General features: G+C 49.9%; 1 protein-coding gene across 1 annotated transcript in view; it reads left to right on the top strand.

The window, feature by feature from the left end:
- The first annotated feature begins 14943 nt into the window (after nt 1-14943).
- Nucleotides 14944-23943, top strand: part of MDFI (MyoD family inhibitor) — a 38910-nt gene continuing 29910 nt past the window's right edge. The window contains exons 1-2 of the mRNA XM_019546664.1: nt 14944-15382; nt 15739-15843. Of these exons, the coding sequence (XP_019402209.1) occupies nt 15750-15843 (94 nt within the window). The 5' untranslated portion in view covers nt 14944-15382; nt 15739-15749. The remainder of the gene's footprint in view (nt 15383-15738; nt 15844-23943) is intronic.

Here is a 23943-nt window from a genome sequence, read left to right as displayed (position 1 = left end):
GCAGCCCCTCAGACACATGCTGCTAATATATTTTACTGTGATCACTCAATTAATAAGACTAAGCCTGTAGTAACAAGTAAGTGCCAGTTGCAATCTAGGACGCTTCCGACTTCAGGCTCAGTCCCTGCTTAGTTAGGAAGCATCACTTCTCGCTTCCTTTCCAGTCACAGGGTCATTTCTTCCTGCTTTCTGCTGAGGGACACATGACGTCTTACCGGTCTTCTGCCTTTCGGACACTGGGACAAGGTTGTTTCTGTGGTGCAATTGTTGGTCTGAACCAGTGCTGTTTCTAGAGACGCGGAGCAAAGAGGAGCAGGCTTCGTGTTGCAGTGAGCAGATCTGTAAGCAAGAGCAGAACCTTGTTCCTGTATCCTAAGGAGGGAGGCTTTTCTGGGAAGTCCCTTCGGGCCCTGAGTGGATTGTGTTGAAGCAAGGATGTTTCTAAAGATAAAAATCTCTCATTTTAAATGTATTGGGAGGAACCCAGTGAACTTCAGGCTGTTACACTAGGGGTTATGTGCTGAGATTTTTTCCTCCCCTGCTCACCAGGCAAGTGTACAAAATAAAGGATATGTGCGCACAGGCCCTGAGCTTTAGCTGGTGCAGATTGTCCAAAATTTGCAGCCATTGGTGAGGCTTTTCTGAAGCGAGTCACCAGATGGCGCTGCTACATATCAGCTTACCCGTTCCTTTGGCGTGAGACTTGCGATGGGTTTTTGAAGACCTTACCATTGTTGTTTTATGATACGGTTTTGCAGGGAGCTGTTGCAAACAGCACGAGTGTTTCCTCTCTCTATTTCTCTTAACACCAGTCAGTTCTCAGAGTAACCAACTAGGATATGAGCACTGGTATCTGGGCTGAGATTTCAAAAAGAGGGGATTGCCTTTTTTAGGGTTTGTGACCACCTCTGTTCAAGGACTAGCGATCCAGTTTAAATAAGCAGTTTTCAAAAAATATATATATCCAGACTCTCTGTCAATGATTTTTATTTTTGCCATTCAGAAGCTGCCCTGCAAGCCTCCAAACTTTGCTAGTACCCCAAAAAGGGCTAACAGAAGTCATGCCAACTGTGCCAGCTCTGGATCTAAGCCATTTATGTTTCCACGGCGTGATGAAGCTATTTCCATTACTTCTGGAGTTTGGTAAGAGAAGATCGGAGATATTGCAATAGGATTTGAGCATTATTGTACAAGGTGTGTGTGTGTCTATATATATGTGTGCGTGTGTGCGTATACGTGTGCGTGTGTGCGTATATACGTATGTGTATGTGTGTATGTATATGTGCGTGTGTGTGTATGTATGTGTATGTGTGTGTGTGTGTGTGTATCATAAATGGGGGCATGTGCATATTGTGTCTTGCTAGGTGTATATAATGATGGGGTTCTTGTAGATGAAGGCTCTGGGGGCGAAGCAAAGGGAGCGCTCACGGCCACTTGTGCAACAGAGAGAAATGAAGATCTCTCGGAAACTCACGGCAGACCAGTTTGTGCTTTCAGCTGCACCATTGTAACCTGGAGTGATCCAACTAGTAAAATACAGACCCTGTGGTGTGATTTCACAGGGGATACAGCTAGGAGCAAAACTTGATCCATGAAACCAGCAGCAGTGAGTCACATCTAGGGTCTGCAAAGTTTAGACCCTTTGTAAGAAAAGATGATGGGAAGAAGAATCACCTCTTTAGATTTTATTATCCATTAAAAACATGGTAAAATATGTATGACATGGATAACACGGTCAAATGAATGTGCATAAATACCTTATTTCATCATGCCCCAAAAGCTACAAATAAACCCCCTGTGAGAAACCTAGAAAAATAACTAAACCCTTGCAGTTTCCTTGCTATGCGTGGAGCCTGGAATGGGGAGAACAAAGGGCTTCTTGTATGCTATCACAGGCAACCGCATCTCATAATCCCTTCCTAAATTTATTAAGCTGCAGTTTAAAACTAGCTGTCTGTGTTTGTCTCCTCCTGCTCCTGGGAGGAGTGAGTTAAAAAAAAAGAGAAAAGAAAAAAGTTGCTCTGAAAATCTCTGGGTTCTGTAAAAATAAGTCACTTTAATGTGTCATCACAACTTCAAAATTGGTCCTTTCACACTAGTTTGTGTCTTCTTTTCAGGACAAACAGGCCCATTTTTAAGTGATTTCACTTTGAAAAGAAGAGAAATGCCTAAATTTGGAAGCCGCACTACTGGTTTGCACAGAAATGGGCCAATTTGGGGTTGCAGACAGCTGAAAATCTGCCTGTGGTTTTGCACCAACTTCTCCTTTCCAGTGATTTCCACTGGCAGTAAAGAAGCTGACCGTTCCCCTACGGTTCATACCGCACAGTACCTCCCGCCGGTACACAGGCAAGGGCTGGAGTTTCCTGCATGACTCCTTGTAGGAAACTGGGACCAGAATATTTGTGGATCGCTAACACTTGAAGGTTGGTCTTGTGGTTAATGGATCTAATGGATACTCAGGACACCCGGGTTTCTGTCCCAGCTCTCTCATAGGCTTTAATTGATGGGGTTCAAATCCATTAATTTCTGTATGACACTATGGAAAGAAAAAAATGATTTTATCTTTTCTTTGCCCATTCTCTGTCCTGTGTATTTCCAGTGTAAGTTCTCTGGGGCAGGGGCCCTCCCAAGTGTCTGTACAGCGCCGTGGATCCACCAGACATGACTCTAATCCCGTATCCTGATTGCTATGGAGAACAGGATAGCTGAGAGTGCCTCCCATAGCTAGTCATCCCGGGGGGGGGGGGGCGTTCCCACAATGACTCCTACTGGGAATAGCTGAGAGCTGTTGCGACTGATTCAAGTGCAGTGATCAACCGTCTTTCCATACGGCTTTGTCTTTCCTCTGTGATAATGAAGATTATGCGCAGAGCCACCAGGGATAATGAGCATGAGTTCTGGGTAAAGGCTTGAATTTTTCCATTTGCAGAAGATGAACGTTTTTGGTTTGTTTGGTTTTTTTTTTTAAAAAAAAAATGTCCGTTTCCTTTTTTTCTTCTTTTTTTTTTCAAATATTTACAAAAATAGCTCGTGACTCATCAAAATCTTTTCGCAGAAAATATAAAACACTGGGGTCATTGACTCAAAAAGTCTCGCAGACCACATCCCCTCACCCCCTCCTTGAGCAGAATGATTTGAGAATATTTTGTTTAGCGATTTTCTTCTGCGTGTGCAAAGGATGGTAATTATGCTAGACAGATCAGGAGGTTATGGCATTGGCCCTAGTCAAACACGGCTCAGTCTGTTACAGCTTGGCTCTGTTCTGAGACGTGGGCTCAAATGTACGGCCCCATTCATGTGAGGGTAACCACTTCGCTGCAGCACAGCTTTCCAGATTGCAAGGATTTATTTTGATTTATTTATTTTGCTTTTTCGCTTTAAGCTGCAAAGGATCTGCCGATGGTCAGGACTGTGGCAGAGCAGCCTTTAAAATGACAAACCCGGCCCGGTCCAATCTCTGTCCAAGCTTGGAGGCGTCAGATTCTCAGCTGGCATAAATCTCGCCTCCACGTGAGCCAGAGGAGACAAACCTTCCAGGGAGGAGAGACTGCAAAATAGGGGAGGATGGGCTCGTGACTAAAACACAGGCAGGAGTTGGGATAACAGAGCTTGATTTAGTTTGGGCACAGACTTCCTGTGTGAACTTAAACAAATCGCTTCTGTCAAAACTTGCTAGCGTGGGTCAGTAAAGTTGGATGCCTACTAAGTGGCTTAGTTGTCAAGCGTGGTGCTGAGCTCCTGCAGCTTCTGTTGGCTTCAGCAGGAGGCCACTGGTGCTTGGCCCAAATAGAGGTGCCTCTTCACCACATGAGCAGTTTGGTAAGAGAAGATTGGAGATATTGCAATAGGATTTGAGCATTATTGTACAAGGTGTGTGTGTGTCTCTATATACGTGTGTGTGTGTATGGCTTTAACTCCTACTGTTCCTCAGGTGTTGTCCCTAACTCAGGGGTGGGCAATTATTCTGGGTGGAGGGGGGCTTACTGAGTTTTGGCAAGACATCAAGGGCTGCATGACGGGCAGTCAGGGGCAGATAAACATTAATTTTCTACATTTTTTAGGGGCCTCGCGGGCTGGATAGAATGGCCTGGTGGGCCACATTTTGCCCACCCCTGCCCTAACTCATCCTCTGTCCACACACACACACAACCCTCTCTCCCAAACCGAATCGTGGCTTAACCCAGGTTCTTAAGCCAGGCGATAGACTGATGCCCGAGGAAAGTTTTCACTTGAGCTGGTAATTTTGCAGTGAGGATGTTGGCTAACCCACTGATAGACCTCCAGCACCTTCCCACCACCTTTCCTGTCTGTCCAGAAGGACTCACAAGTTTTCCCACATCTCACTGGAGCCAGGGGATGTACTCCTAGAAGTCCTAATGGTGTGCCTGGGAGCACGGCACCCCTGAGGACGCAGAAATGCAGGGAAAGCTTTGCATGGGAGCTGATTGGGGACCGTATTTTCCATTTCAGGGGGAACTCATGAGTTTGACTGGGACAACATGAGTTTGAAGGGAAGATTTAGACTGGACATAAGGAAGAACTTCTTCTCCGTAAGAGCAATCCGAACCTGGAACACGTTCCCGGCAGAGGCGGTACAGTCGCTAGCCTTGTAGGTGTTCAAGAGGAGGATGGATAAGCACCTGGTTGAGCTCGTTTGAGCTCCGGCCCGTGGCAGGGGACCAGACTTGATGATCTTCCAGGTCCCTTCCGGTCCATTGATTCTATGATTCTAACGCCCAAAATATTTTAATTTCCCACAAAAATGAAATTCAGAGCTGGGAATGTTCCACTGAGTGTCTTGGGAAGGCTTTGTTTTGATTTGCTACCTTTTTATATTGAAAATACTGAAAAATGGCTTCAAGATCAATAATCAAAATGTTCTGTTCCCCGACTGTGGAAACGGACCATTTCAAGGAAACGTTCAGACGAAAGGTTGTTGAAATCCACGCTGTCCAGGTAGTGTGTTGCTTTCCATGCACTGGCATTTGCTGATGAAAAAGCGTTTGCTTAAAATTTTTTTAGCAAGCCCTTGGTTACTCATCTCTGGGCTAGTTAGCTGAGGTGCCAGTCACCTGAGTGAGCCGTGGAGAGCAGACATGCCCTAAAAATCTGTTTCTATATGCCAGTATTTCTCACCAAGTTTGCAATGGTGACGTGTCCAGTCCCTGTCCTTCCATGTCCCCATCTGTAGCATAGGGATGGCATAATCACAATGGAGTTGTCAATAGGTGGCCTGTGCTTTGAGATCTTTACGTGAGAGATTGGAGATATGGTGAGCGACCTTCACTGAGGACACCAATCTACTAGTGCTGCCAGCTCCTAATTGGACCAACTCCTGTTTAACTACAATTGTACCTAATATGGTTCTGCCCCTCGGGATCCTTTATAGAACCAAAGTCCTCGGTTGTCCTGTGTATTAAACAGAAACAGGGCACCACTGTCTTCCACTGATGCCCACCTCAAATTTATGCGATTCAAGTTCTTCCCAATATTAGTGTGCAGGAGTTCATGTTACAGTAGTGCTCTGTGTCTGTGTAGTCCTGGCTAGGTGGTACCTAGGGGAATGGGCCAGTAGATGGTCCTCAGGCACACGTGACACTTTTTACTTCTGTAGGCTCAGGAGTGTTTGGTTTTTACTCTGCAGTGCAAGCAGCTTCTTTTGGGGACCTTCTTACATCAGCTCTTGGCATGCACAACATCACTGCCACTGGCACTGGCACCAATGCACCCAATTTGCTGATGGTGCGAATGCAACCTGCAAAGTAGGTCCCATGCAGCACCAGCTCAGCCTCTGAATAGGCCATTGCAGAAGGGCCTGTGCTAATAAGTGGCCCTGAGATGAAGCAGGTACAGGCCAATTATCCTCATTATTTCTTGAGTGAGAGACCGTTTCAATCAATCTGCTATGCCGTACGTCCCCTAGACCTGTGTCTGATGTTCCATAGGCTGTATTAAGTTGTGGCTTCTACCCCTGGGTGCTTTTAAACTTGATTTTTCTTTTCCTTTTAAATAAAGGAAAACACAACTGGGTTCACGAGATTCTGACCCTTATCAGGGTGAGTAATTCTGGCCCGTATCAAGCCACAAAAGCCAGGAAGCTAAACATAGTTTCTTTCCAGAACCTCTGTGTCATCTGTCCTTCAGTCATGGTTGCCGAGAAGGAAACAAGCCCAAAGTAGGTAGTTGGTGTCCTTCAGAAAACTCATAAAAATTATGTATTAGAGCTGGCCAAAACCAAAATTAAAATAAATGCTGTTGGAAAAAAAACCCCAAAGCACCCTGGAAGACAATGTTAAGTCCTGCTGGTTTTCTAACAGGATTGATTTCATTTTCTAATGAGGGGGTTTATTTTAAATCTAGCTTTGGAAAAGTTCATAGATTGATAGATGTTAGGGTTGGAAGGGGCCTCAGTGGGTCATCGAGTTCAACCCCCTGCCCTGGGCAGGAACGAGCGCTGGGGTCAGACAACCCAGCCAGGTGCTTCTCCAGTCTCCTCTTGAAGACCCCAGGGTAGGGGAGAGCACCCCCTCCCTCGGGGCCCGTTCAGTCTGCAGAGCTGTGCTGGGTTAATCTGTACTGAACTCCCAGAAACCCCCAAGCACTGGGGGGCAAGGGAAAAAGGACTGCCCTTTACTCCCGAAAGCTCGTTTGGGGACCCCTCCAGAGGTCTGGGGGGGAAATGAAGGTGCTGAGTGTGTTACCACAGCGTTGACATTTCTTTACCTTTTACCAGTTCCCTTCCTTTGGCCCATTTGCTTGTGGCTCTCTAACTCCTATGATTTTCTATACAAAAGTAGGAACTCCTCCTTGCTGCTCGTGCCAGTTTCTGGGGCTGCAGGGTTGGCACAAAATGTGAAGTTCTGTCCCCACTCCCGTGTTGACTGAACCTCCGCAGTGCAACTGGGAACGGGAAAAGAAAATGATCTGCAAAGCCCCCCAAATGAAAACTCTGGGAAATGAGCAGAAACAGTCATTTAAAAACAAAAAATCCCGAACATTTCTGGTTTTCAATCAAGCTCAGGTCTATGTGAAAAAAAGCCGAACCCAAAATCCACTTGCTAGCGGCTCAGCCTCGAAAGGAAAAGTGAAAATCTAACAAGGGAGCTAAAGTAAATTGCTCATCTAGCTATGTCCAGGATATGGAGTGAAACGCAGGTGCAAGCTAAAGCACGCGTTGCGACAATGTGGATGGCCTCTTTCCCGCGCCTTTTCCCTTAGGGGAGCAGACCAAACAGCTGGTACTCCAGTGAACTCGGATGTGAGAGAGGCAGGTAATTAACCCTCCAAGCACCAGGTTAAATGGTGAAATCCAGGCCAAGTAGGGTCTGACGCACGCTGGAGTAAGCAGTGTTGTGGGTGTGAGTCACTCCCAGGCAATGGTAATAATGAAAAACATTATTACCGGGCCCTTCCTGTGAGAGCCTTGGCGTTCTCGATGGGCTGGGTGGGATGTCTTCAATAAGAAGCGGTGGCTGTCATTTTTTTTTTTTTAAATACAGTGACCTTAGTGGGTTAATGAGGAGCTTGCATTCAATGTGCAGGGTCGCGTGCTCTGATATGACTGGGTTAGCCAAGTGTCGCTTGAAACCCAGACAAAGAAGAGGCTGAGGGAAAGAGCCCAGCACCCCACCTGCCAGTGGGCAGATGCCTGGGGAAACTTGGGCAGGACTAGAAGCAGCCCATGCCGAGCGGGCTCCACTGCGGTTGGATCCTGATGGAAGCAAATGTGGCTTTGGCCTTCGCTCCCTACATTAGCCATACATGGGTCACTTGGTCCCACCCAGCTGCCTCATGCTAGCTCCTTTTGCCCACTTGGGTAGGTCTGCCTGTGAGCGATCCACGTGCCCTGAACTCAGTCATGCCTGCACCCACCTGCCAGCCATATTTCCAACCCGTATCCTCATGTGTTGGGGTGAAAACAGCCTGAGGGTGCCAGATACGCCCTTTCCCATTTGTTTCCCATGCTTTGCAGCATGGTTGCTATATAGCCACAAGTGACAGGGCTGAAAGCAGCATTTCTCATCCTGTGGGTCGCAGCTCACAAATGGGTCACAATCTATGAAAGGGCTGCTAACAAACTTTAAAAATAGATCCTCCTTTAAAGGAGGAAAACATGGAAAAGTGTAGCTTTTCCCCTGCAGGCTGGCAAAGCTCCAGCTTGCAAGGGGCTGCTTGGGGCCCCCTATACCCAACACCCATCCCGTGCCCTGTATCTTGGGGGCTGGGGGTGCGGGGGAGCAGGTTGGGAATGAAGGGCACTGGGTTGGGACTGGCCATCAGTGCTTACAGATGGGTTCTGGTACAACAAAAATTGTGAGGACCACTGATTTAAAGTACAGAGAGTCTTCCAGTGGCATTCCCATCATCCCTTGCACCTGCATCTTCCAGCCCTTCTGCTCGCTTTTGTCCTCTACTCCCTGGCACCTAGCATCAGCTGTGGGCCTAGAGAAGCAGCTTGTCTTCAGAGTGGGTGCCTCACCCCAGGGAGCCCGGCCAAATATACCTGTCCTGTTCCTTACAAGGCGTGCTGAGTCCCTGATGTGCTGTACTGTTGTTATTTATCTGTCCCAGCCTAGACTGGGCTGTGCCAGGTGCTGTACATGCACAGTGAGAGACAGCTCCTGCCCTAAAGAGTTCACAATCTAGACGTGGCGAAAGAAATTTTGGGAGGAGAAAGGAGCAAAGTGATTGTTTTCAGGCCAGTGGCAGGAACCAGATCTGATTCCTAGACCATGGCCTTGTAACCCGGAGGCACCTGGGGCTGCAAAGCCTCCACCCCTTCTCTCCCCCAGTTCTCTCCCATCCACATGCAGCTGTTTCCCCCTTGGTGACTGATTTATCAGCTTCCTCCCAGTTAGTGCCTCTGCTCTGATGTGGAAAAGTGATTTATGGCCGCTCTGCAAGGATGACTTTTACTATGGGAAACCCACTGGAAATGGCTGGGCTGAGGTGTGTGGCTGTGTACCAAATTGCCGTTCAGGGGAGATGCACTGGAATCCAGGTTCATGTTCCAGACCCCCTTTTTCTGACCTGCTGGGCTTTCGTCACCAGAGCTGGAAAGCTGGTGCATCCTGCAGATCCTGCACGGGCTCTGCCTGTGGGAGGTGATCAGCTCAGCCGGAGCTCTGTTGGGCACCTGGTCCTGCTGTCAGGACTTTTAAAAACTCTCCATTCTTCGATGACAGAGAAACCCAAGATGAGCTGTATATGCCTGCATGGCCAGAGGGATAATGCTAGGCTTCTTGCCAAGGCTGAGAGCAGCACATGGATTGGACATCCAGGTGACAGGTGTCTGAGATTAGATTAGATTAGATGGAAGGGGTGGTGAGGGGGAGGGCTGGCTGAACCACTTTTCATTGGGATGAATCCTGCTTCATCTAACACTTTTGCAGCGCTGTTGAACTGAACTGGGGTAACTGGGAGAGGCACAATCATCTGGAGTGAAAGGAAGATCGTTGGGAGAGAGTTGCTAGCAGTGGGGAAGATCAGGAAAGCATTTGGGATTGGTGGAGACATCAGTTGGGATCTGCTAAAGAAATGAGGGGACAATCGTTGGGAAACCAGTGGAAGGCCTTGGGGTAAGACCGGCCTGCGACACCCAAAGAAAACTAACTCCCATTCTTTTTTCTAACCGCTGTACCATTTACAACGAATGAAAGGGGGTTGACCCCAGGGCAGGGCAGCTCATGTGTGGATGTTTTCTGCTCATTTAGCTCTAAAGCAGGGAGCCAGCTGTGGGCATGGGGCACCTGAGGAGGGTTTACGGAGTAGCTTTCAAATAATAGTGCTTTCTGTGTTTGGCGTTTGAAGCAAGGTTTTCTCTTGCATCCCCTGTGCTGTATCAGGTTGTCTCACATTTCATGCGTCACCGTCCATCCCAAAGGATCCTGGGTGTGTTGCCAGCTCAAGTCCACTTGCCGATCACTTCTTCATGCCGCCAGCGAGATCCTGTGGTGAGGAGGGGAAGCGGAGTGCCCATATGAATGGACTGCAGAGCAAGGCGCTTCCCAAAGGCCACTGGGCAAGTGCGACGACAGGCAAGAACCTGTGACTTGGGGGGTATTTTTAGGAAGGCTGCATCATCAGCCTGAGCTTCGAGCTGGAAAGGGAAGAACAAGCCACGGTGGGAATGGAGGACTTGGCATCTGGACACTTTGGGCTTGTCAGTGCTGTCACCGTGCAGTGGGTCCTGCCCACTTGCTCCACTTCAGAGCAGATGCCAAGTCGCACACACAAGGCTGGGGAGCAGATATGGGGACAGTGGCCACGTGGCCTCATTTTGGCATGTGTGGGGTGGGAATGAATGGGTGGCACCTGGCTCATGGAGATGTACCTGCATAGTCTGTCCCCAGCACGAGGCGGTGGTTTGGAGGGCAATGGTGCCTTCTAGTTTGAGCAGAGACCAGGCTTCCGGAGCTCCCTCAGGTTGGGGATTAACTAGTTAAAAGAGGCACTGGAAGACCAGGACTCTTGGGTCCTGTTCCCATTTGTGTGGGGGGGCATGTACTAGCAGCCCGGATAGCTGGGTTGCATTCCTAGCTCTGCCCCTGCTCCGCTACGTGACCTTGGCCACATCCTTTAGCCACTCCATGCTTCGGTTTACCCATCTGTAAAACAGGGCCAAAAAGCCTCGTCTTCCTTCAGGGGGCCAAGGGGCCCAAATGGTAGGTGCTGTGTCACTGCATGTGAGGGAGAAGCTGAGCACAGCCAGAGTCCTTTCTGGGACAAGAATATTTGACTGCAGTTGCCAGCCTGTCGGCACCCGTAGGAAGTGACTGGTGACGGGGCAGAGCTCACATGTCACCGTCAAAGCCTCTTCATTCATGTGGCCAGGCCCACCTCCCTTCAGGAGCTCCCAGGGGGTGCGGTGGTTGGCGTAAGGGCCTGTGTCCCAGTTAGCCATGGCAGGTGCCAGGAGAGCGGGTGCACTCCTGTCCCCTTCTCAGGTTCACCAGAAGAAAGCTGGGGGATGCTAAGCTAAGTGGACAGGTAAATGAACAGGAGCGTGGTGCTGCCAGAGCTCAGGCTGATGCATTTCCAGGGTGAATCGGAGCCACGCTGCCTCACCACCAGCCAAGCCAGGGCACACCCAGTGAGACTTTCATGGCCCGGCTCTCCGGGTGTCACAAGCATGGGAGGCTTCTCTGCCATAGCTGTTTCCACAAACCCTTGTGCAAAAACTGGCTTGGCCACTGGCAACAGCAGCTGGGGGCGTAGAGTCAGGTGGGGGCATCAGGGATGTCTTCACTGGGTCCCTGCCACCCCGTTGCTGTTCTGTGGGGGCTGGGGGGCGGCAGAGAAACACAGCCCCTGGTTGGAGTCAATAGGATGCCTGATTAATAGTAATGAATGGGAAATAATCATCTGGAAGGTTCCCTTTACCTTTGTCTAAACACCCAGCTGCAGTTGCACCTCTGAAGGCAGGAAATGCAGCCACAAACACGATGCCCCGCTGGACAATTTGCTTCCTTCTCCATGGCACGCACTGCTACAGGCCAGGTCCCCAGCTGGCACAGACATTGTTCCACTGACCTCTCTTGAGATGTTCCCGTTCATGCCAGCAGAAGGGCTAGCCCGTTAGCCAGGCATTGCGGTCTAGTGACTAGAGCAGTGGGGGTTGACGGGAGGCATCTATTCCCAATGGACAAACCATTTCCTCTCTTTGCACCATAAGATTTCTCTGCACTAAGGCTAGGGTCAGAAGTTGCACATAAACTGGTTTTAAGTGATCAGAAATGGGTTTAAACTTGTAACAGAACAGAAACTTGGTGCACATAAACCAGTCTCAAAGTGGCCAAAACTGATTTGAAGAGAAACCTGGTTGAATGTCTGCAAGGGGGGACTGCCCCACCTAGGCAAATCCCGGCTGGGGCTGGGGGGGGAGGGTTAAACACCCTTTCCCCTGCTCATACTTACTGCTGGCTGCAACTGAGGACTACAAATCCCAGAGGCACCTGGACGCAGGAAGAGGAAGTTATGAGCAACCCTGCAGAGTCCTGCTGGTGTGATTCTGGGCCGCAAATCCCAGAGACCTCTGGGGCAGCAGGAAGAGGAAGTGAACACACAGCCAGAGAGCCATGCTCTAGTACCTCTGGCCTGAGCCACTGCAGTCATGTGGCTGCATTTCCTCAATCAAAGGTAAATGTCTGTTCACTTCTGTTTCAATTTAATCTGTGTAGTTCAGACTAACCTGCAAAGACTGAATTGATTCAGCTTCAGGCTTTTTGACTTTCTGTGCTTCACCTAAGAGTTCACCTTGATTCCTGCCACTGGTGGCCAGTTACCAGGGTAGCTGCACCACTACACCCCCAGAGAAGGCAGGCAAAGCTGCTGTTGAAATAAACCTCCTAGATAGCTTGCAATGGAGCAGCTTCAAGATGACAATGGTTTCTCCTCCCCAGCAGGCTGCAAGGATTAGGCCAACCCCGTGGCTGGGGTCCATCCTCAGTGAGCAAGCACGAGGCCTGCTTCCTTCCGTGGTGATGATAATCCTAAGTAATAATTGTGACATGCCGTGGAGGCGGAGGTGTGCCATCAAGGCCAACGAGGTAACCACCCATCTGTAGGATCAGTGAGGCTGTATGTGTTGTAACGGTGTTGTCACCTTTCCCCTGTGTCTTGCCTGTGATGGCAGTGCTGGGAATGCTGTCCCTAGTGTCTGCCTAAAGCCCCTCTCGTGTTCCCAATTGAGATTTGCATTCACTTGCTTGGGCTGTCCTCCATTAGCCATTCACAGAGAGCACAGAAGACTTTGTACTGTCATGTACGTCAGCTGTGCCAGGATCTAGTGTGATGAGTCTGACACGGGTTTTTTTAGAGCCAGAACAATCTTGTCATTAAGGGCACTTGGAAAGGACTGTTGGATCTTCAATAGCAGAATATGGACCAGGGAATTCACATCTGGGGCCTTGCGAGAACTGGGCTGAATGCTCACCCCTGCCACAGACTCCGTGTATAACCTTAGGCACATCCCTTTGTCCCTCTACGGCTCCTCTCCATCTGTAAAATGGGGCCAGTAATCTTCGCCACATCCATCCTGTTAGTTTAGACTGTAAACTTTCCAAGCCAGGTACTCTGATGTTATGTTTGTACAACGCCTAGCACAGGGTGGGGAGTGCCAGTCTGGCCAGCATTTTACGTGCCACTGCAATACCAATCATTAAAAATAATGTGTTGCTTTCAAACTTGGACTGATCACTAGGGAGTGGTCAGCTTTGCAGATTTGATGAACTTCCTCGTGGAACAAAACTAAAGGATCCTGCTGTCTGCGACAGGTCACCCCTGCAGAACGAGCGTCATTAACTCCTCCTGGATTTTGAAGCCCTTTCAGACCTATCACAGGTGGGTTTTCTTTGGGATTTTCAACTCGGAGGGAGAGCAGGCAACTCACTCGAGCCCACCCTGAGCTCTATAAAGTTATGCCCATTTCTGCCCTGTTCTCCTTTATATACTTGTCTCCTCCGTGATGCCTACGAGCTTCTTTCTACTAAGATCCCTCTCCTGTATATTGTGTGTGTTTGAACTGGATGTTGTGGAGAGCGGGGGCCAGACCATAGACCCCAGAGCCAAACGATCCCAGCCAAGGGGCTGGCTGTAGCCTGTTGTTCAGTTTTCAGTTCAGCAGCTTCAGCTCATCTGGGAACTTAAGCTCTTCAGGCTAGGCCAGTAACATGGGTCTTCTTGCATGTGAACTATTTGTGCTGTGGGTAACCACTGCATTCGATGCCATACAGACATGGAATAAAAGGCAGTCCTTGCCTCAGCACTTGCTGTCTAAAACGCACAAGAGCAGGCGTGGGAATGGAAGGAGGGACACAGAAAGATCAAGTAACTTGCTTAGGGGCACGCATCCAGGTAGTGGCAGAGCTGGAAATAAAACCCAGGTGCCCTGATTCCAGGCCAGCACGCTCTCCTCTGTACCGTGCTCACGTCTCTCTGTAAAGAATAAGTCTCTTCCAGCCGTTGCATACAAATGACTCCTATGCTCATTCCCCTATTTGATAGCAGATCAATTCTGATCTGTTTGCCTGGGTTTAAATCCAGAACAACTCAGTGAAGTGACTCCAGATTTGTCCTGACTTAAAGGGAGCAGAATCCGGTTGATCCCATATGCTTTGCAATATTCAGAATCTAGTGCAGATCTGCCAACTTAAAAAGATGAAACGTTCTTTGAAGAGCATGTGTCCATGCGTAAAAAATATTACGGGGACAATGCCTCTGCAGTAAAATATGCTGTAATACTGAGAGCGAGTGTGAACTAGTGAATCCAAATGCAAATTGCTCCTATAATTACATTAGATCACTGGAGCAGTATTTTGTTGGTCATCTGGACACCTCAAAGCGCTGCAAAAACAGTGATGAGTTCAACCTCGAAAGCCAGCTCAATGCTGGGGGAAAGTAAGGCACAGAAGAGAGGAATGACTTTCCCAGGGGTACATACAGCAAGTTAGTAACAGAATCAGGACTAGAAATCATTTCTCTGGATTTCCGGCCCTGTGCCCTCCTTTGATGTAACCCACTATTTGGAAGCAGGCTGATTGTCAGTACCTGAGGGTACAATTCAGGGTTTCTGATCCTACAACAAAAGGTGGAGGTTTGAATTATTTTCCAGACCTGCGAAGTCAGGTGTGCTGGTATTTTTCACTCTCCCTTGCTGCTTTTGGAAAAACAATCCTTGGGTTTCAGGAAAAGGAAACCAATCCGGTTGAATTTTGATTTAAAGGTGTGTAGAGCGCAGATTTGGGCAGCGGGGCATATTCAGTCTGGGACTGTCTTGGGTTTCCTTGCCCCCAGCTTCTATTTATCCCTGATCTCCACTCCCTGCCCCCCCCCCCGCAAAAGAAGCAAAGGTCTCCCCCACACCCCTTCCTTTTTCAAAATGAATTTGTGGATTTTTGTGTTTGTTTGTTTGTTCTCGCTGCTTTTTTTAAACCGTCGAGCTAACCAGCTTATTATAGGTTGCAAGGGCTCCAAATATCTCTAGCTTGAAGGAAACTGGGTAATCAGCCCTGAATGCAATTTCCTGTGTGAGAGACGGGAGGCAGAGCTTAGAGTCTGGAGATAGACTGCAGAAACTTGTCCAGTTGTAACCAAACACTGCAATAAAGAAAGAGCTACCAAGATAAAGAAGTCAAGCGTCCCCTTTATTTGAAAACCACAAGACATTCCTGAGAAAGGAAGAGGTGCTGGGCAGGACACTTGCTGGAGTACGGGAGGAAAAAAAAGGGAAGGAAAGGCAGAAAGGAGAGCTGAAGAAGAAGGCTGGAAGAGGGGGAGTGTTTGGAGAAAGAGGCAGCTAGCGAGACCTGGGGAGACCTTCACATGGAGAGGACAGTACGATGACACTCAGCTTGCGGGAGCTCCATTAAAGACCAAAACTGTGAGTGCCCCCTAAGATTTGTGCACGTCTTTTGGGAAGTGGGGTGGGAATGGCTGATCACTGATTCCTCCCTGCAGCTCAGGCTGAGAGGGGTGTGTAGGGAAGCCCGTGTGTGGAGCTGGAGTTTCTTGCGGTGAACAGTCGAACAAACTTTTGCGCCTGCAGACGCCACGTTCGGGGCAGCGGCGACCTGCCCCGTGCCGCCTTCGTGCTGCGTGGTTGCCTTCGTCTCTCTCCACCTAAAGGCTTCGCGCTGATTCATTCCCTCCCCGCGTTCTCCATGGCTGGGGCTCTTTAGCCACCTTCAATGAGTGTCCCCCTCTCTCCCTCCCTGGCTCCCTCCCTGTCTCTCGCAGGTCCCAGGCAGATGTCCCAGGTGAGCAGCGATCTCTCAAGCCATTCTGATTCGCTCAATGGAGACCCCGCAGCGGATCAGACGCCCTTCCTGCCCCCTCGCACAGGTAAGCACACGGGGCTTTTGTCTGGCTCTGCTTAGACTCGGAGGGATTTGTCTTTCCGGTGCCGTCCACAGGAGCCCCGAGCATCCTGGTCCCTTTCCTGGTTCACGTGCATCATGTCTGTCCCCCTTTCTCGCTGAGCGTGAGAGCACGCCGTGGGCCGCACCCTCAGGTGGAGTAAATCGGCCCGGTGCCGGAGGTGCGTGTAGAGACACCAGTCTGGATCAGACGCGTGCGCCCCAGTGAGTCTGCTCCCCGTGGGTCCAACAAAGCTCACTTGCGCCGGTGGAGGATCCGGCCCTGGGTGCGGATGTACAGGGAGCGCAGGAGCTTCCGCGTGCGGCTGTAGGATAGATCTCCAACCCGAGCGCCTGCAACTTTCTCATTTCTCACCAAACTTTGCAAAGTGCCTGGAACAGCTGGAGCAAAGGCACTGGGGGATTTGAGGACCGGGCTTGGCTGTTTTCCAGGCATAGAGGGGGGAGCGAGGGGGGAGGCAACATTTACTCAGCAAGGCCTGAAAGGGTTAAAGAGCAAGCAGACCGAACGCTGCAGAGACTGCCTGGCGAGGGGCTCACCTCCAGCCTTAAGCCCACCATTTCCTTTCCCGTTTTCACTCTCTCCAAAGGCACTATTGTGCGCGCTCCCCGCTCGCTGGCTGGCTGTGCAGGACATAAAACGCTTTGGAGGGGGAAAGGGGGCTCAGGTTTCTCCCCCGCCCGGCTCTCTGCGGTGCTGGGGGAGCCCTGCTACAGCTGCCCTGGAGCTCCTGCGCTTCATAAGAACTTTTGTCTTCTCTCAGACACGGCGTGGTGTTGGGCCCCTGCCAGCCCCGCGCAGGATGCAGCCTCCCCTCTCACCCTGGGTCCTGATCTGTTGAAATGTATTCACGTCCTCCCACCCCAGCTGTTCACCAGAAAGCTTGTGCTTGGAAACCCTTCAGTGGCTTTAGGCCACGGTCCACAGAGGGGCTCTGGGCTGCTGGCTGCGGAGGGACGTCCCCGGTACCCCTGCACAAGCTACAGATTGTGGTTCACGTCACGGGAGATGGGCGCTCTTGTAGCAAATAATTCTGGGGTGAGGGTGGTAAGCGCCTGGTCCTTCCCCCTTTATAGCAAACCGCACTCGGTGCTCTAGATTTCAACGAAATGGCTCAAGTGAGTAAGTGCTGCTCTGTAAGGACTGGGCATCACCTCCGCCTCCTCCTCCCGTGTGGCTCGGGGCTAGAGCTGGTGAAATGCCACGGCTCGTGAGAGCCTGGGACTGTTCTGCTGCATCACGGTGTGTCCACTGCAGCACACCGGCTGTGATAAAATCTTCTCCTGGTGAGAAGCTGTGGTGCGCGTGAGGAGGGGATCCAGTTGAGCGTTACAGCCTAGTAAGGGATGACAATGAGTGAGTTACTGGATGCATAAGAAGCATTCCTCTCCTCCAGTATTACCTGCTGCCTAATCGCCTCTCCGCTGTGCGCGCGTCTGGGAAAGCTGTCCCGTCAAAGATACAAGGGCAGCGCCGTCTCTTTTTGTATGCCTCTGCCGCAAAGAGGCATTGACTGGGCTGGAGTCTCGGGGACTTTTCCCCGGCCGCTGCGTACATCTGGAGGAACTTGGCTGTCGTTCTGTGGTAATAGACTTCCACAGATAGTCGGCTGTGGAAGCGACACTAGAGAGCTGATCGAGAGAGAGGATTTGGGGCAGGAAGCTGACAGCTAAAGGTGAAGCACACCCTATTGCATATACTGTCAAAGCAAGACACAAAAGGGGCCAAGTTTATCCCTGGTGCAATGCACTCTGCATGCTTTTGCACAGGAGTATTGAATATGCATGATCTCGCCGGTTGATACCTACTCTCATGCGTTGAGTGAATGCAGGTTGTTTCAATGCAAGGAAAATTAACTTAATGCAAACTAAAACTTACTTTGTGGGCTAACAGTCTGGAGTGTAGCTGGGCCCACATTTCAGAGCACGCATACTTTTGTTATACCCCCCTTGCATTTCCAGCTGGAGGTTGTATTCTTCACTCCTTGACCTAAACTCTTGTGGGGTGTTGCTCTTTGCTGGTAAACTGGTGCCATGCTCCACCGCAGAGGTGGCCGCAGAATTCTGGACCCAAGCAGCCACTCTTTTCCACTCCAGATGTGGACTGATTGCAGCGGCGGGCCGGCAGTCTGACTCTGCTGCTTTCCAGAGGCGGCTCCGTTTCAGCGGTGGCAGAAGCGATCCCTGTGCAGGGAACATATAAAGTGTTTTGGGACCTTTGCAAAACTACTACATGTTGTGGGCCATGATGCGATTGCTAGTAATCTCACCTTTAACTAAGGCCATCCTGCTTTAGCTATTAGGTACGATCATTATTCATTTTACTTGTCTTGTGGGTAGCACTTGTGAGCCACAATCCTGGACCCGGTTGTACTAGTGGCTGTACAAACAGAATAAAAGCAAGAGTCCTTCCCCCAAAGGGCTGACCACTAAGTGACTCTGTAACAGCATCAGCTACATTTTATTCCCTCTACTGCTCCGGCGTTCTGAATTTCCTCGGTTTTGCTTTTCGTGTGTTTTTCATTTTTAAATATTAGCATGTCCTGCACTGTGAAGTTGATTTCCTCCTGAAAATTTGTCAGAACCAAAATGCTACCTGCCTGGCATCAGAAGAAATCTGGGCATGAAATAATCTTAGATCAAATATTTGCAGTGTTACAATAATGATTGAAAAAGTCATTTTAAAAAATCAAAATGGTCAAAGCATTTTTTTTCTTGTGCTACCGTGTAGTAATTCTTAAAGAAGAGATGCAGTACAGTTAATAAAGGGGAATTCTTAGTAATATCATTTTGCATTAAGGTAGCAGTTAGGACCCCCTCTGGATACAGGGCTTTTTCCTGCTAATCATTGTACATGTCCATAGGAAGAGACGAGGCTTGCTGCAAGTTGTCAACGATGCAAACAGACAAAACAGAAGGATGAAGTGACTTGCTCGAGGCCACACAGCAAGTCAGTGGCAGAGCCAGGAGTAGAACACAAGGGTACCGATACACCTGCATCGAGGCTGCTCCGACGCACTGTAATGACAGCACGTTGGAGCAGACTCGATTAACTGAGCATGGTAATTATCATGCTTCAGCAGACTCCAGCATCATGTGTATCAGTGTTCCTGCACTGAAAAATGGCAGCATCCGATGAGCTTTAGTTAAAGCGCCTCCACCACCATTTTTCAGCAGGGGGACGCTGATACACATGACACTCCGGGCACTCAGAGCTGCTGTAGTTAAAGTGTCCCGTCCCCCGCTCCTCCCGGAGCACGTGTCCTGAGTGTCTGTGAAATGCCTTGCCCACTAAACAATGCCATTGCTCACATCTGGCTGCTAATCTCACCCCAAGCAAGTCACTAAGTCCAAAATGGAGCCAGGATGTCTAGAGGTGGATCCCTGGCACTCCTGCTTCTGCAAGTTGTCCCGTGCTGTCCCCCTGAGTCCGCACAAGCTTCCCCTGACTTCCAGGGGCTCAGAAGTGGTACCTGGCAGGACTGTGGTCTTCATTATCCAACAAACCTGATAGTATCTTTCCACCTTTCTGAACACCAGGCCCAGGTTTCTTAAATGGAGCGTAACATGGACACCACATAGGGATCAGAGGCCACTTTAAAACTTTTTTGCCTCTGTTTTACCCACCGGCAGTGTTGGGGCTGATAATTATACTGGGCCCATGCCATAAAGACAGGTGCTATTATTAACCTGCTAGGGCTGGCTCTAAACAAACTGCAGCACACTGTCTTCAAAGGAATTTGGAGGGGAGCTTGTTGTAAAAGCCCTTCCCCGTGGAGGAGAGAATATAAATGGCACGGTACTGTAGTTGCCTGAAACTAATGCAGGGATGAATCCTGGCTGCAGCGGCCGGGGTGGGGCTTGCGTGCAGGATTCCTGGTCGTATATTCAGGCGCTGAGCTGTTGTTCTCTGGAATGCAGGGTGGGACTTGAAAACCCACCTTGGGGCCAGCCCCAGAGGGGTGAGCTCTGCTTGCTCAGTGCTGCTGTCCAGGGCATCAGCCGTCAGATGGGATAGACGTGGAGAGGCAGTGAGTACAGGCACACGGCAGGGGGGCGGGGGCGAGGCACCACCCTTGCCAGTATTCAACACATGCCTCGCATTTAGAAGATATAACAAGCACTTCCATGAGTTACAGCCTGGGGAGCCAGAAAGCACAAGCTAAATGGCCTGTGCTGTCCGTGATTTGAGACCTAGTTTGGGTCTCGCGGGCCACATCTACACATGTGCTTTACTGGCTCATTAGCTGCAGAGTAAAGCGGCACCATCTACACATGCAACAGTATTAGGTCATGGTAAACTAATTAATGCCACAGTAAGATAGTACCGTCGGGGCCAACACTATCTCACACCGGGGTAATTTACTGCAATTAAACACATGTGTAAATGCTGATCGTGGGTGTAACTTGCACCCAATCAGCCATCCAGCTGGGGGGCCAGACTCCTGCCTGCTGCCTAGCCACACAGCTCCGCACTTGCAGCACTCTCATGCCCAAGCCATCCCTTCTGCCACCCAACACCACCACCCACAGCCTGGGGCTGACTTCTCCATGGCCCCTGCCAGCCTGGGCCTGCTCTGCCCTCACTCCAATTGCTGCTGTCCTGGGTGCTTGTGTAAACAGTGCTCCTGGGAGTAGTTTACTCCAGCTCAAACTGCTGCAGAGTTTATTGCTTCACATGTGTAGATGCAAACGGTGATTTAGAGTCGAGCTGTGACTGACATGTTCTAAGTCTGTCTTCGGCATCTGACTCCCATTGCCATCGTTCAAGGGTACATCCCAATCCCCAGTATATTGATCCTTGTATCTCCCTGTGAGGAAGGAAGTTTTGTTATCCCCATGTTACAGAAGGGGAACTGAGGCGCAGAGTGACTCCATGACTTGCCCAGTGATCTGGAGAGGTTGGCAGGGGAACATGAATTCAAATCCAAGCCTCCCAAGTCTTTGCCTATCACCGTGCCCAGCTTCCTCTCCCCAACTGCTGTCAGGGGAGTCTTGAGTGAAAGTTTGTCCTTGGCCCTCGGTTGAATTCAGTGCCTGGATGTTTGCTGCTTTGTATCCAGCAGGAGAGGGGCAGCTATTCTTTATAGCCCTGAAGCTAGGGGTCTGGGACAGACATTGCATAAACCAGTTTGACCCAAATCAGTTAAGTCTGATACCACATTCAACCAGGTTTATTTTAAACCAGGTTCAGTCATTTTGAAACTGGTTTATGTGCAGTGAACTTCTGTTCTGTTACAGGTTTAAACCAGTTTCTGATGACTTAAACCAGTTTATGACTAATGTCTGTCCCTAGCCATAAAGAACAGGCCTTTAGTTCTTGTTCAGATGGCATTTTGTGGACAATGAATGGACGCGGTCCATTGATTCCAGGCTTGTTTCGCCTTGTGACGTTTCAGTACTGAAGAATTTGCTCTCGAGTGGTTTCCAGAGGTTCTGGAAGGGGGGATACTGTCTTCCTGGTAGCTACATGTAGGATTTGATCGTGGGAATGTGAATCCAAATATGACAAAGAAGCCAAAATGACTGGGGTGTACTGAGTTGATAAAATAAGATAGGGAGACGGAGGCAAAGGGCGGTGAAATGTCCTGGCTCAGGTGATCGTTGGGGTTTGACGCCAGATCTCCCCACTGAATCCCATTCCCTCTCCCCAGAGCCATGGTGTAGCTGCCTTGTGCCAAAATGAAACCCACAGGGGATTTCCTTGGGGATCTGCACCCTATTCCCCCCTCTTGATCCCCACTCTATAGATGGGTCGTGTGTTATTACCACCTTCCTCTCGCAGCAAGGAGACCTGGATGTAGGGTGCCATCAAGCAACCTCTTGAAGGAAAAATTGGAAAGGGCTCCATGACCAGCACTGGGCCCATACTTAGCAGCTACCACATAACGTAGCAGCGTGTGGGCCCATATGGGCCCTTATTGTATGACCTTGCATACTTCTCTCAGACCTGCTTCAAAAAGGCCAGTGGTTTCCTTGTATGAAATTTAGGGCAGAAATCTGGGGGTTTGGGGTTGTTTTTTTTTACAGGTTACAGTTTTCTGACGGGGGGGGGGAGACAATTTTCACCAAGCAAATTTTCAGTTTGTGGTTTTGTTATTCCTTCCCCGGCTTCCAAGACAGAAAAAGGGGCTGAAAAAGGCTTGGGTGGGGGAAGATGGTATAAACACAGAATAGAAACACAGCTTTTTAGGATATTTTGAGTGTGTGGGGGGGATTGTTTTCTGTCAAAAACCATTTTGGATGGAAAGTTTCCAGTAATTCTCTCTCTCCTTTCTCACCCCCTATTTTTTTTGCATGCACAAGACTTGTCCTTCCCTCTCTTTCTCCCCCTCTCCCTTAGTTGTTCACTGGCACATGTGTCCCAACCCCCGTGGGTTGTTGGGGGCCTGCCCAGCTCCCAGTGCCTACCCAACACAGCTTGGCCCACAGCGCACAGTTTCTTGGCTCCCCTCTGCCTTCCACTTCCCCGCTTGGCTACGGCAGCCGGCAAATCTGCAGCTTCATCAGTGTGAGCGGTGGATTCGGGGAGGGGGAAGAGGGAGCTCGCTTGACTAGACACAGTGGGGTTTTTGACCATTCACAGGGAGTTTGCCCTGAGGTGTAACACGAGGCTGAAAGCAGTTCTGTACAGCCCCACCACGCTGTGCAGCCGGCCCAGCCCCTGCGACAGGCCCAAACAATGCATCTTTCATAGAAGACCCAGCAGATGCCTCGCTCGAGCCTCGGCTTCTCGGGCAGAGAGCTCTGCTGACCCAAGAGGTTTTGGGCACCAGGTCCCAGGCTTGTTCTCCCCAGTCAGGACTTAGAAGAGCAACATATTCTGCCCCAAAGCCTCCTCTTAACCCCTTGCCAAAGGCAAGTTCAACCATGGAGTCACTTGAGCTGGAGCAACCGAGGGACCATTTCTTTCACGGCATCTACTATAGATGTACTGGCGTAGACATACTGGGCCGCATGCCGCCATGCTCCTCTGCTTCCAGCAGCTTAAATTACTTCACTTCCACTAGATCATTGTCTTTGTACAGCTCTGCCCTTGTTTGAAACGACAAGCCATTCTGGGCAGATATCCCAAGGTGCAACTTTCTGCTGTTGCAATCTGTGCATCCTGGGATTTTTCTTGCGGTGCCCATTATAACACATCCGAACCCGGGCCCTGTGGTCTTGGATTCAAGCTAATAACTCCCATGATTCCTTTCCTGCTATCCCATGGTGCATCTGGTTTTAGCAAGCCAGCCTCGTTTTCGGCATCATGGGGTGCCTATACACGAGCAGCGAGGCTTAACGAATCGAGTTTGCTGGAGCATGGTAATTACCGCGCTCCGGCATCTCATGTAGGAACATTTCAATCCATGGGCATTTATACATGTGCTCCAGGATGGGAGGGGAGGGGCACTTTACTTAACCATTGAGCTTTAGTTAAAGCGCCCCTCCCGCCATTTTGATGCGGGGATGCTGATACACAAGACGCTTTAATTGGCGTGACTCTCAGAGCCTCTCTAATTAAAGTGCTCCTCCCCTCCCCTCCCGGAGCATGTGTATAAGCACCCCTGGGTTGGAAATGTTCCTGGCACCATGACACGGAGGGTCTCTTGATATGAAGAAGTGACCCCAAGTGATGCTGCCATAGTAGACCATGCTGAAGGGCATGGTCCAGGCTATCGTATGGGAGAAGTTTGCATTGCTGTCGCCAGTGCTGAGGACTACGGTGTCTGCACTGTCAGTCCGGCTGGTTTTCCATCCTTACGGGTAGACTCAGAGCCCCTCCTTCACCTCCAGGTCCAAGTTTTGGTGGACTCAACATCTGCAGCTCAAATAGGCTGGAAGACCCAACATCCGTTCAGCTGCATGAAATTTGTACGGGGGACTTGGTCTGTCTGGACAGTCCCACCAGTTTTACTCAACGAGCAGTTCTAAGCCCAGCAGTTGAGGGGATCCTACCACTTGTGAGGGTGTTTGCAGTTCGCGGTAGTTCGAGGGGATTCTGCAGCATGCTGGGTGAGGATTCAAAGCGGTGATTTGTAGTATACCTTTGGTTAAGAAGGGCCTGTGAACAGCACAGGAC

The sequence above is a fragment of the Crocodylus porosus genome, unplaced genomic scaffold (assembly GCF_001723895.1).
Source record: "Crocodylus porosus isolate Cpor-Errol unplaced genomic scaffold, CroPor_comp1, whole genome shotgun sequence".
NCBI lineage: Eukaryota > Metazoa > Chordata > Crocodylia > Crocodylidae > Crocodylus > Crocodylus porosus.
The sequence above is the reverse complement of the archived record's forward strand: the minus strand, read 5'-3'. Positions and strand labels throughout refer to the sequence as shown.